Genomic DNA, 13,972 nt, shown 5'->3' with positions numbered 1-13,972 from the left:
AAAGAAAAAATATTAAAGTCAGCAAGGAAACAGTGGACTTAAATGAAACACTAGACCAGATGAACTTAATTAGATATATGGAGAACATTCCATCCAAAAACAGAATACACACTCTTCTCAAGTGCACGTGGGACGTTCTCACAGATAGACCATATGTTGGGAAACAAAGCAAGCCTCAATAAACTTAAGAAGACTGAAATCATACCAAGCGTCTTTTCATACCACAATGCTATGAAACTAGAAATTGACTACAAGAAAAAAGCTAGGAAAGTAAAAAAATATGTGGAGACTAAACAACATGCTACTGAACAACCATTGGATCAATGAAAAAATCAAAGGAGAAATAAAAAAATACCTAGAGACGAATGAAAATGAAAATATAACATACCAACTGTTATGGGATGCAGCAAAAGTGACACTTAAGGGAAAATTTATAGCAATACAGCCTACCTCATGAAACAAGAAAAATCTCAATCTGACATTATACCTAAAAGAACTAAAAAAAAGGAGAATAAACAAATCCCAAAGTCAGTAGAGGAAGGAAATAATAAATAGCAGAAATAAATAAAATAGAGACTAAAAAAACAATAGAAAGGATCGGTGAAATTAAGAGCTGGTTCCAAGATAAAGAAAATTGACAAACCCTTAGCTGGACTCATAAGAAAGAAAGAGAAAAGACTCAAATAAATAAAATCAGAAATGAAAGAGGAGAAATTACAACAGACACCACAGAAATACAAAGGATTATAAGAGAATACTATAAAAACCTATACGCCAACAAAGTGGATAACCTAGAAGAAATGGATAAATACTTAGAATCATACAACCTCCCAAAACTGAATCCAGAAGAAACAGAATCTGAATAGACCAATCACAAGTAAAGAGATTGAAATAGCAATCAAAAACCTCCCCAAAACATAAGTCCAAGACCAGATGGCTTCTCTGGTGAATTCTACCAAACATTCAGAGAAGATTTAACACCTGTCCTTCTCAAACTATTCTGAAAAATTGAAGAAGATGAGACACTTCCTAACTTATTACACAAGGCTAACATTACTCTCATACCAAAACCAGACAAGGACAACACAAAAAAGGAAAATTATAGGCCAATATCACTGATGAACATAGATGCAAAAATATCAATAAAATATTAGCAGATCGAATACAACAATACATTAAAAGGATCATACACCATGATCAAGTAGGATTTATTCCAGGGATGCAGGGACAGTTCAACATCTGCAAATCAATCAACGTAATACATCATATTAACAAAATGAAGAATAAAAATCATGGTCATCTCAATAGATGCAGAGAAAGCATTTGAAAAATCCAACATCCATTTATGATAAAAAACTTTCACTAAAATGGGTATAGAAGGAAAGTAGTTCAACATAATTAAAGCCATATATGACAAGTCCACAGCCACCATCATACTCAGAGGAAGCTTTTCCTCTGAGAACAGCAACAAGACAAAGATGCCCACTCTCACCACTCTTATTTAACATAGTACTGGAAGTTTTAGCTAGAGCAATTAGGCAAGAAAAAGAAATAAAAGGCATCCAAATAGGAAAGGAAGAAGTAAAACTGTCACTATTTGTAGATGATATGATTCTATATATAGAAAACCCTAAAGAATCCACCAAAAAACTAATAGAAATAATCAATGAATACAGTAAAGTTGCAGGGTACAAAATCAACATACAAAGATCAGTTGCATTTTTATACACTAATGATGAACTAGCAGAAAGAGAAATCAAGAATACAATCCCAGGGACCAGCCCCGTGGCCGAATGGTTAAGTTTGCATGCTCTACTTCAGCAGCCCAGGGTTTCCCCGGTTTGGATCCTGGGCGCGGACATGGCACCACTCATCAAGTCATGCTAAGGTGGCATCCCACATGCCACAACTAGAAGGACCCACAACTGAAAATACACAACTATGTACTGGGGAGCTTTGGGAGAAAAAGGAAAAATAAAAAATCTTTAAAAAAAAATGGTGTTGGGAAAACTGGACAGTCACATGCAAAAGAATGAAAGTAGACCATTATCTTACACCACACACAAAAATTAACTCAAAATGGATTAAAGACTTGAATGTAAGACCTGAAACCATAAAACTCTTAGAATAAAATATAGGTACACTCTGACATCAATGTTAGCAGTATCTTTTCAAATACCATCTACTCAGGCAAGGGAAACAAAAGAAAAAATAAACAAATGGGACTACATCAGAGTAAAAAACTTCTGCACAGCAAAGGAAACCATGAACACAACAAAAAGACAACCCACCAACTGGGAGAAAATATTTGCAAATCATATGTCTGACAAGGGGTTAATTTCCAAAATATATAAAGAACTCATACAACTCAACAACAAAAAATGAACAACCCAGTCAAAAAATGGGCAGAGGATACGAACAGACATTTTTCCAAAGAAGATATATAGATGGCCAATAGGCACATGAAAAGATGTTCAAACATCACTAATTATTAGGAAAATGCAAATCAAAACTACAATGAGATCTCACATCCATCAAAATCATTATAAATAACAAGACAAGAAATAACAAGTGTTGGAGAGGATGTGGAGAAAAGGGAACTCTCATACACTGCTGGTGGGGATATAAACTGGTGCAGCTACTAGGGAAAACAGTATAGAGATTTCTTTAAAAATTAAAAATAGAAACACTATATGATCTAGCTATCTCACTAAGGGATATTTATCCAAAGAACATGAAATCAATAATTCAAAAAGATAATATGCACTGCTTTGTTCATCAAAGCACTATTCACAATAGCCAAGACATGGAAGCAACGCAAGTACACATCTATAGATGAGCAGATAAAGATGTGGTGTGTACACACACGCACACACACACACACAGGAATACTACTCAGGCATAAGAAAGGACAAATTATGCCATTTTGCAATAACGTGGATAAACCTTGAGGGTATTATGCTAAGTGAAATAAGCCAGACAGAGAAAGACAAATACTGTATGATTTCACTCATATGTGGAAGATAAGCAAACATATAGATAAGGAGAACAGGTTAGTGGTTACCAGAGAAGGCGCTTAGGGGGAGGGGAAAACGGGGTAAAGGGGCACATATGTGTTGTAACAGATAAAAACCAGACTGTTGGTGGTGAACACGATGCAGTCTATACAGAAACTGAACTATAGTGATGTACACCTGAAATTTACACGGTGTTTTAAGGAATCGATTCACTGTACCAAATGGTCCTGATCGTTCAAATAAAATGAGGCCTGAAAAATGACTATTGGGTTTACTGATGTGGCAGTCAGTGGTAACCTTGAGAAGGGCAGTTTCAGTGGCGTGGTAGGGGCAACATCCTGATGGAGCGGACTCAAAAGAGAATAAGAGAAGGTAAAATTGGAGAGATTGAGTAGAAATTTTTTCAAGAACTTCTTTTGGTTGTCTTTTTGTCTTTTGTAAATGGATGGAGAGAAATGAGGCAATAGCTGCAGGGGGCATGTGGGTTTAAGAGTCTTTTTTCTTTTCCCAAGATGGGAGCAATAACAGCATGTATCTATGCTGATGGAAATGATCCAGTAAAGAGAGGAAAAGTGGTGATAGAAGAGAGAGAAGAGACAGTTGAGGAAGCTGGAAGTGTTTAATTTGGGGGGAAAAGATGTTGGGGCAACTAGTGAGCTGAATATTGAGAAAGCTGAGTGGAGCTTTGCAGATCCCAGGGTTAAGGGTTAGGGCACGAAGTAAAGACTGGAGGAGACGGGACAGACTGAGAGGGAATGGAGGAGTCAGTGGGAGGGTGATCCCAAAATGAAGAGCAGGCCCGATGAAGTGAGGAAGACGGAATAAAGTGATAGGAAGCTGCGATAAGAGAGAGGGATGTGGGTATACAAGATTTCAAAGATGAAGCCGCTTCCAGAGATGACCAGGTTCCAAGGCTCACTGTTAAGTGTGAGCGGAAATAAAGTTGCTCCACGTGAATATTGAACCTTGGACCGAAAGGCTTTTGTGGAGTAACTGATGGATGTATGGGAGTGACCAGGGAGGCCCACAGATGACTCGGACAAAGCCAGGTAAGAGGTGGTGAACTGGATGGGGTGAGCACAGGAAGCCGAGGGCCTAGCTACGGAGGATACCCTGCATGGGGTAGTGAGCTTCCTATCCATGGAAGGGTTCAGGAAGACACTGGCGACTCTTGAGTTGAGGATTTAAAAAGAGAACTCTTGAATTTAAAGTTTTAGGTTCACCTGTAGGAGACTATGAGAAGAGATCTTTAAATCCTACAAGTTTGATACTGTGATAACTATTTGATTTGAGTTATGCCTCTAGAAAAATTAGGTTTTCTATATACATTAGAAGTCCTCTATTTTTTTTCCCATAAACATTATTATCTCAGAGAGTGAATTTTATCCTGCTTAGGATAAGTAACAATGTGTCATATCCATTCTCTCCTGGTTCCTTCAACAGCCCTCCAATGGCCTATACATTCTGGCAGCTGTGTGCGGACATTAAATAATTATTGGATTAAATGATATATCACAAATTCCACATTCTTGAGCTTAATGTATAAAATCTCTGTAGCACCATTAAACATAAATAATAATTTGCCCCATAGTTAGGGCTCATCAAATAATAAACAATCGCTGAGTACAGAGTTTTTCTCCAAGTGGGTAATCCACAGTAACGGGATTGTCTTTTAAAATTCCAGCCTGGTTCCTGACCAGCCCCTGAAATTGTCAGTAAACAGGAGGTCACCTAGTACCAGCTGAATTGAATAAATTTAATCAGTGTAAGTAAAACAAACAGTAATGTAAGACAACTACAAAAAAAGTTATGTCAAGAAGAAATAGTTTTTGGGCCATTCAGTGCTTTTGGATCATTTTTATCCCTGTTCTTTGCCCCAGAGAAATAACAATACCCAAACACACTTGGAATACATATATGCAGCTTAAAAAGCACACAGCTCATTTCTCTTTTATTCAACACAGACTGTTTCCTTCACTTTAGTAATTTTTCCTTCCCCCCTCTCCCCAGGGAATTCCATAAATGTAGTCACAAAGCCTTACGGAAATTTACTAACATTTTTTTATTGTATTAACTGAGAATATTACATTGTTCCACAGTAAAATGATCTTATCCTCCAAATGATTACAAAGCTCTTTTCATTAAAAAGGCTTGGCTATCTATATTAAATCGCACATTATTAAAAAAATTAATTATATTCTTTTAAAAGAAACAAAATTTTTAAAACGCAAGTACTAGAATACTGTATACTGACCAAACCCAGCACAATCATTTTGCATGGTGATCTACATTTAAACAGCTATTGTGCCAAAAATGGCATGCTGTGTAGGCAGAGGAGCAGAGCCATGCTGCAGGGTGCAGGGTGCACTTGGAATAATTTGGTTTTGATGTCTAAGATAAAGCATGTGTTTCTAACTTTGAAAAAATGCAAAATAATTTTAAAATTACTCTTTTTAGATAAACATTAAACTAAAATTAGTTGACATGAAAAATGTCAGATTACACTAGGAGACATTTAAAATATCCAAACTCTCTCTTAATAATACTGCAGGGTTCAGTTTGTACCTATAACTTTCAGGCTAAAATAAACTGGTAGGAGGAAAACAAACTGACAAAATGCAAATTTATCAAGCATCGTGCAATGCCTTTACAATCTTACATTTCTCAAACCACAGTATATTAACAGTTACATCAAAAGTTATTACTAAAGGGATATTTCATCTCACTCTCCCGTAACTTCTGATTAACAAGCCCCCATTCTCCCTCCCACAAATAATTCATGTTAACAGTAGAAAGGAGTTATCATTAGTTAACAGAGAATCCAGTATACTCTAGTAGGTTCTAAATGCATGGTCTTCCTAATTAGAAAAAGGATAATGTGTATCATTTCTCTAATTTATGCTTATAAAATCCGCATAAAACAGAGTTAAGGCAAAGTCTATAAAAGAACAGGATTAAATAAAAGCCTGTGGTCCCCACTTCCTCTGAATCCCACTGAGAGGTGCGTTAGGACTCAGAGACCACATAGAATTTCAGGTAGACTTTTAGGTGAGTGTGTGTCACACAGTCAGCCACAACCACGCTGCTGAGAGCCCCTGATGGAGCACAGGTCTGACATTTACTGACCAGACACAGTCCTTGCTAATTTCAGTCTTAGTGTTAAATCTGAAAGATGAGCAATGATACTGTTGGTGTGATTTTTTTTTAAATGTAACTCATTATCCAAGTTTTAAGATTGATGACTCCCAAAACTCCAATTTTATCCTGAAAAATAGCTTAAAATATCTACTTACACAAGCTCAATGGAAAGCTATTTTGAGTATGTATAAATACATACATAATAAAATATACATAAATCTTTTTTCACATACCGTCAGAATTACAGAATACTTTGAGTAGCTAACTTCATGCTCGAAACCTCGACCAGGGACTTTTTCTTCAGTTATTATCTTGCGGGGCTGTGTTCGTCATTAAGTTTTCATTTGGTGATCATTTTCTTGTGAGTTTCATACTTTAAAGCCTTATGTACTAACAAAAATCACATATCTCTAAGTAGATATTTGGACTCAGTAATTGCTTCAGAGCTAAGTTTTTTTTCCCTTGGATACAAAATGCAGCATGCATAATACTGCTGGATCTACACATTTCTTATTGTGTTATATATATTTTAAAAGAAAAAATAACTTTGAAAGGAACATGAAATTTAGCACCAATCTTGATATAATCTTTCTTTGGTGGGGGAAAAAAGGCACCAAACACACAGTCTGTTCATAGCCTAGGGTCAAAATACAGCACTCTTGATAACAAACCCTCAGTCCTTGAAATAATATTCCAAAATAGGCTGAATTATGAAAGATACACTGACCCATTACTCTCCAGCCTATTAGAACATACTGTAGAAGACTACAGGGACGGTCACAGTGGAAAAGGTCTACGTGTTCACACACATTTAAAATACTTACAAATTGACTCTTCTAGTAACTCACAGATACTGAAAAGAATCTAGTCAAGAAGAAAAGTCATATATCAGAGGCCCCAAAATAGTATCACAGATCTAATTTGATTTCTAAATGTTATTTTATACTGGTGATACTTCCTGTCACATACATGCTTAGTGACATTTGACTCCAAAATACTCTTCTTACAGCACTCATATTGACAGGCTAGAAACATCTTTAATTAGATTGGGAACTTGTGGGTTAACTCCGACATTATTGATAGCATTTGTAAAAACTCCAATGAGACAAATATTCATTGCCACGGTCCTTGTTCCACTGGGGATTTGGGGGGGGGGGTCTGATGTCAGTTTCACACGTAAGTTGTAAGGTTAGGGCACAATACAGCCCATTGTTAGTGATCATCCATCTTCTGCCAAAGAAAACACAAATGAAAGCAAAACCTGTCAAGCTGCTAGTGTCATCTGAAAAGCCACTGGTGAAGCATTTCAGTAAGAGTTCATTATTATATACAGATTATAAATTTCTTCCGTTTTTTTCCTTTTACAGATTATCCATAGGCCACATTAGTTGATGTTTGTTTCTTTATATCCAATTATGAGAACAAAGCACTTACTTAAGAAATTTTACTGATATCTTGACCCCCTTAAACAACTTGCCTTTTAATCCCAGACCCACCGTTATCTCCCTTCTGACTAAGCAAGAATTGATTAATCTGGTCTTTTAGTTGGACACTGAAAGCTGAGGTAGGTGGGCTATCATGATCAAGTACTTAAAAAGATTTTATTTCATTCCCAACGTTGTTCCAACACACTGATAAAGAATTGAAATCCTGTTTCATAAATGAGGTAGCCTTTTATATTATTTTATATCTGTCAAAAAAAAATAGTACCATGGGGGGATTTCCTTGAATGTATAGAGGTCAAGATGATTAGTGTTTACTATTTAAAAATGGATAATTTACAAAGGACAAGCTAAGTAAACTACTGTGTCCCAAGTTTCAAGCTTTCTTTGAGTGATTCAAAGCTGTGGCAATGAATTGTTTCATGGGTCTTTCTTGTCTCAGGAGTCACCTAATAAAAGTCCACATTTCTGGTAGTTCAGCAATTATGGTTCTAATTTGTATGTGGAGTTCACATTTGGCCATGGCTATAACATTACAGTGACCCCAGGAGCTGTCTACTGTTGCTCTCCACCTCGTTATTCTTTGCCCCTGCACCCATTCTCAGACTCAGCTCTGGACGGTCTTTTTAGTCCCCTTACATCAAACATCAACAGAAATCAGTGAGAGTACTATGAGCAGGATTAACAGTTGTCGGGAAAGGAGCAAGGCTTCCTTCTCAGTGTTCTTCTTCCACATTGCCACGTCACCATTATGAACGACAGTGTTCTTTTGTTTTAATAACAAGGCAAAAGGTTTGTGTTTTTAAGAGTTAGTTAAACTGTTATGGATGGTGCATTTTTCTGTTAGCCAAGACACCACTTGTCTTTCAGATTAAAAGGGCACATAGATGTAATAAGAAAGCAATAAAGTTTTACTTCCTTCTCCATTTCATGCATTGGAAAAAGCAACAATTGTTAACCTAATACAAAAATTGCTCCTTAATGTTTATGCCAGCAAAAATGAAGTTTTCAATGTTAGAAATTTCCTAAGGAGTTTTAAATAAATTGTTTAATATTTAAAAATTAGAGCTAATTAGCTTATACTTTCCACTTATATTTCTAGACTGTGGGAATTTAACACCATTCCCCATAAAGTGTCACCAGGCTCATTAGGAACTGCCTCCTGGAGGCCCCCTACTTTCCAAGTATCCTCCAGGATGTGCCCTCAGGTGGAAGATTTGCAAAACTTTAATGGAATATGAAAAAGTAAAAAATTATGCTCTCTGAAAATATTTATGCTAAGAACTTGACAATCTTTTCTCTCAAAGCATTTACCTTAAATATTTAAATAAAGTTTTATATGTTAGCACAAAAGATGCCAATTATATGAAACTGATTACGCTCCCCCTAAATTTTAATCACATAATTAAAAAAAATTTCAGTGTAGACCATTAGAACTCTAAGTTGAAAGCTGAGAGCAAGCCGTTCTCCAGGTTACATGAAATTGGATGGGGTTCCATTCTCTGAAACCATAGGGACCAGTAAGTTGTGCAGCTAAGCAACCACAGGAACTAGGTAAGGACGGTAATGGACTCTTCAGCAGATTTTGAAGGATGGGGGAAGTAAAGGGAAAAAGAATGCTAAGGATAAAGATAGATGAAAAGAGTAAGAAAAAAGAGGCCTATGAGAGGGTGTGAAAGTGCACCACCAGGAACTCCTCAGAGCCACCCATGCTAGAGGTTGCCTACCCCTAATCTCACACCACTTTTTTTTTTTGAGGAAGATTAGCCTTGAGCTAACTGCTGCCAATCCTCCTCTTTTTGCTGAAGAAGACTGGCCCTGAGCTAACATCCATGCCTGCACCCAGGATCTGAACCAGCAAAACCCGGGCTGCCAAAGCGGAACGTGCGCTATTAACCACTGCGCCACCGGGCCGGCCCCCATACCACATTTTCTATTCAAGTTTTCTATTGATTTAACCTCAAAAGTCATCTGGACATGGGACAGTTTACAAATAACAATGGTACAAATTAAAATATTCCTAAATGCAATTAAAAGGATTAGAATTATCAGAAGTAAACATATGTTTAGTTTACAACTAAGTGTACATTTACTTTAGAAGTGTGGGACGTTGAAGCTAACAGTGTTAAAGGTTTCTCCATACTTGGGCAGAGCCTGTGGGATCATAGGCAAACAAGTATAAACAGATAATATATGGATCATGAAATGCAAATGAAGTCTTGTTTCTATTTATGAATAGAATGTGAAGCTTAATGCAAGTACTATGCAACTTTCAGTGGAAGTTAGAAGTCTTGGACTAGGTCTGCAGACTAAGCATTGCAACTGTGATCAAAGAGACATAACCTTTGAATAAAGTATCAATAATCTGGGTGGTTTATTATTACTGAAGTGGATTGATCCCAACAATATCCGCTGCAATTAAATTTAACCAAAATGTTTCTGGAGGATCCCTGGGCATCTGCTACAATAGCACGTGATCCAGAGTTTCTGTGAAAAGGAGGAATTGCCCCCCTTCTTATGTTACTGTTGGCCTCAACAGCCAGACCCTTTTGAATTGGAGAATTTGCTGAGTCCTATCAGAAACAGAATGGAGAGAGAGAAAGCAGAGCTCTGACTCTATTCTTTTCCTCTTAAAAAAGCGTCTGGATTGCACAAAAAAATTTAGGCTCATCAGGTCACTTTATTGCAACAGTAACAGTCCAGAAATCAGAAAGGATTTATTTTGAAAGAGTAAAGTAGCATTTCTTGATGTAAAACACAAATCTTTGTGAATATTAGTATTTTTCACGTTCTTAGTTTATAGAACTTTGAGAACTTTAGACTTTTAAAACTTTTATAACTTTTTGTACCAAACAATATATTATTAAATATGCATTTTATGGAATTTAGCACCTTATCTTTTATAGTTTTTCTTTTTCTTTATTATTACAGCACAGTACTCTTCACAAGAGTCTATTATAGTGTAGCTTTTCAGTGTTATAGATCCTGTTTGATTCATTCCATTAGACTGAAAACTATACATGTGTAATATACACAAACAGTATTCTGAGATCTAAGTTTTATTATAAATACTTAAGTCACTTTGCTCTCTTATTGTAGAAATTAACCAAGCAAGATCAAGTCTTTGAGTTTCAGATTATTACCTATTTTTTTCCTAAAATCAGTCAAATTTTGAAAAGAAAAACATTTAGAGGTCTTTACAGAGTACATTTTCTATTTTAGAATTATTCTTTCTGTAAAATTGGGGGAAAGTCTTAGAAGTCTGCTAAAACTGTAAAAAAAAAATAAACATTTTATAATGGCAGGTTTGATGACTGATCTTAGTTACATGTTTTTGCTGATCTCAAAAGCACAGCTAATAATGAGGAAATAATGTTTTACATAAGTGGGCATGAATAAATGAAGACCCTGATAATGTACTACTTTATCATTTTTAAGTCATTTTCTAAAAGCTTAAAATAAGAACATGAAAGGGCTGTATGGTCAGAATGTAGTGTGTGTGGTTTTTTTCTTTTAATGCAACAGAACCTTCCAAACTATAAATAACCTAAGTCCCCTGAATGGGCAATATGGAAGTGCTGGAAGTAGGAAGGTGCAGCTATGTGTATGGCATAGTAAGTTGCTGAATGTCTTCGCAATCAAAATTATTTCAAATCCTATTAAAGATAAATTGCACATTTAGCATTTACACTTTGAACGTTCAAGGTTGCAATGAGAGAACTGATATTGAAAGGCAGAGTTAGTAGATTTTCTAGCTGCTTAATTAACGGCCTCACTTGCCTCCAGCACCCTGCATGCCCCCCCACATGAACAACCACAAATCCATGTGCTGCCCAGGCATCTCCATCTTCAGCCAGAGACGAGGAAGGGAGGGGCTCTGCCTGTCAGAAATGAGAGAAGGTGAATGGAAAAGCAGGGACATAATTAAGTTTCTCTCTTTCCTCAGAATTTGGAAGCAGATGGATCCCGGAGGTGCTTTAGAAGAAGAGAGCATTCTTCTTCCCAGGGGAACAAGCTGCATTTGAGGAAGATCTAATATACATGTGTATTTAGGATTTAAATACATTTTGCATATTAACTTTTAAAGAAAAAATGTACTGAAGAGGAAACAAAATGTACTAAATAAGAAAAAAATGCACTAAAGTATAGTTTCAGGGATGAGGTCACTGTTCCTATTTTTCATAGATGAGCCGGAATCATGGCATGACTTTGGTTTTAATTTTAGGTCCTTAAAACTCCAATGACTTTCTTACAATTGTCTGTGTATAAACAGAAAAACTACTGGGAATGTTAATGGGCAGGACACTAGGGTGAATACATATGAATGCAAATTTTTGCCAGGAAGTTTTGGAAATATAAGAGTTGTTTCTCTTTTTTTTTTTTTGAGGAAGATTAGCCCTGAGCTAACTACTGCCAATCCTCCTCTTTTTGCTGAGGAAGACTGGCCCTGAGCTAACATCCATGCCCATCTTCCTCTACTTTATAAGTGGGATGCCTGCCACAGCATGGCTTGCCAAGCGGTGCCATGTCCGCACCCGGAATCTGAACCGGTGAACCCCGGGCCGCCGAAGCGGAATGTGCGCACTTAACCACTGCACCACCGGGCCGGCCCGAGAGTTGTTTCTCTTTATGAGTGCTTTTAACCTTTCAAGACCCATTAATTTCATAAACCAATTTGAGCAATTGTTGTTTCTATCACAAATAGATATTTTCTTCATGAATACAAAGACTTTCGCCCCCCCATTTGTGCCTGAAACTACAACTTAACAACATGCTCAGTAAGACTTTGTTTAAATCTCAGGTCCTAGTCCTAACAAATTCAGAAGCCAGAAAAATTCTACGTTAAAACTGCCAGAATATCTTTCGTTCATTCTATTTTACTTTATTGTTACAATTTAAACAAATTCAGAAATTTGGGGAGTTTCTGGCTACTTGAGTAAGACACACTGCAAACCCACAGGGAACAAACGTAAATGAAAGAAATGCCTGATTCCTGAACTGCTCTGCTCCCAGGAACAGGATCCTTTTCATCCCAAACACTGGTTTCGAATACAGTGTTATCATCTGCTCCAAGGTGGTCCCCTGACACTGGAGCAAGTCAGAATAACTTAATTTCATGGCTTATTTAACAGCAGACAAGCAACTTTAACACAGACTTGAGGTTTAGGTAAATCTGACATTGTCTAGAATCCAAGCTTAAATTTTGTAAAAAGTTTCCAAATAGCAGAAGAAATTAAAACAGAGATACCAGAACTCAAAACGCCATGTAAGACAACAAAAAATATTTCTAGTCCTAACCAAACTGCAACCCTTTCAGTATAGCTTGAGGTATTTTTAAATATTTGTACAAGCTAAATACATTCACAGTTTCCAGAGTTGCTTTTTACTGAAATAGCTTCAAATTCTCACAATATTTGACTTTCAGACATGTTTCCATGTACCCAAGTCTCTGCCCTCAGACTCATGGAAATACCGAACGGCTATTTGGTGGCAGAAAATGGTTCTTGGAGTAATCAGGGCTCTATTTTCCAATTGCTGTGCTATTCTCAGGATGTGATTAAAAAATAAGAAATTTGCAATTCATATAAAAGGGAAAACTGTTTAAAATTCTGAAAGCAAATCCAGTCTGGTGGAGGTATATAAGACATTAAATAACAGAGTCAGAGTCTTTCTTAAAGATTCCAGATGAGTTTGACAGCAGAGAGTTCTGGTTCTCCAGCATTGTCTCCATTTTTTCTCCTCCAGTGGTTTTACTGATCTCTCTTTGCTTCTTACTGTGGATCCACGGGATAAAACAAAGGACAGCACTTCCAATAAGGGGGGGGATTCCAGCGAGGTAGAATGCCACGTCATAGGAGCCCAGCTCATCACGAAGTAACCCTGGGGAGGGAGAAAACTGTCACCAAGAGAAAACAAGTGTGGCTCTTACGGGTCTCAGATCAGTCACACTGATGCTCTATTCCCTACCTGATAACTTCATCTCAGCAGCACTAGTTCAAACAACATCTCAGATATCAGACATTTTTTAGGAAAGGGGTCTGAAATAAAGCCTTTTCTGGTATGAGGAAGGAAAAGATCTCATATCTTTAATCTTGTCACAGACTACAGGCCTCTGAGTTTCCATATCAAGATATTACATAGAAAAAAATCTTTGCAACCAAGCTTTGGCTTTCTCAAAACCCTTCAGAGGCCATTCAGGGTATTCTGACACGTAGTGTAAAGGTCCTTATTTCAGCTAAAAGTGGACGGACCACCAGCTGAAACTTCTCTCATACACACATATACCTCAAAATGCCTACATTTCAAACCTTTTTTGGGCCTGTTTATGAAATAAGATGAAACTATTTAAAATTATAACGCAAAATCATGAAAAAT

At 36.8% G+C, this 13,972-nt stretch overlaps 1 protein-coding gene across 3 annotated transcripts in view; it reads right to left on the bottom strand.

The window, feature by feature from the left end:
• Window positions 1-12,022: 12,022 nt before the first annotated feature.
• Window positions 12,023-13,972, bottom strand: part of SLC16A10 (solute carrier family 16 member 10) — a 114,148-nt gene continuing 112,198 nt past the window's right edge. For all 3 annotated transcript variants that reach the window (XM_044757552.2, XM_070496639.1, XM_014866189.3), the window contains one exon: window positions 12,023-13,477. In XM_044757552.2, the coding sequence (XP_044613487.1) occupies window positions 13,245-13,477 (233 nt within the window). In that variant the 3' untranslated portion in view covers window positions 12,023-13,244. The remainder of the gene's footprint in view (window positions 13,478-13,972) is intronic.

This window comes from Equus asinus, chromosome 24 (genome assembly GCF_041296235.1).
Source record: "Equus asinus isolate D_3611 breed Donkey chromosome 24, EquAss-T2T_v2, whole genome shotgun sequence".
Classification (NCBI taxonomy): Eukaryota; Metazoa; Chordata; class Mammalia; order Perissodactyla; family Equidae; genus Equus; species Equus asinus.
The sequence above is the reverse complement of the archived record's forward strand: the minus strand, read 5'-3'. Positions and strand labels throughout refer to the sequence as shown.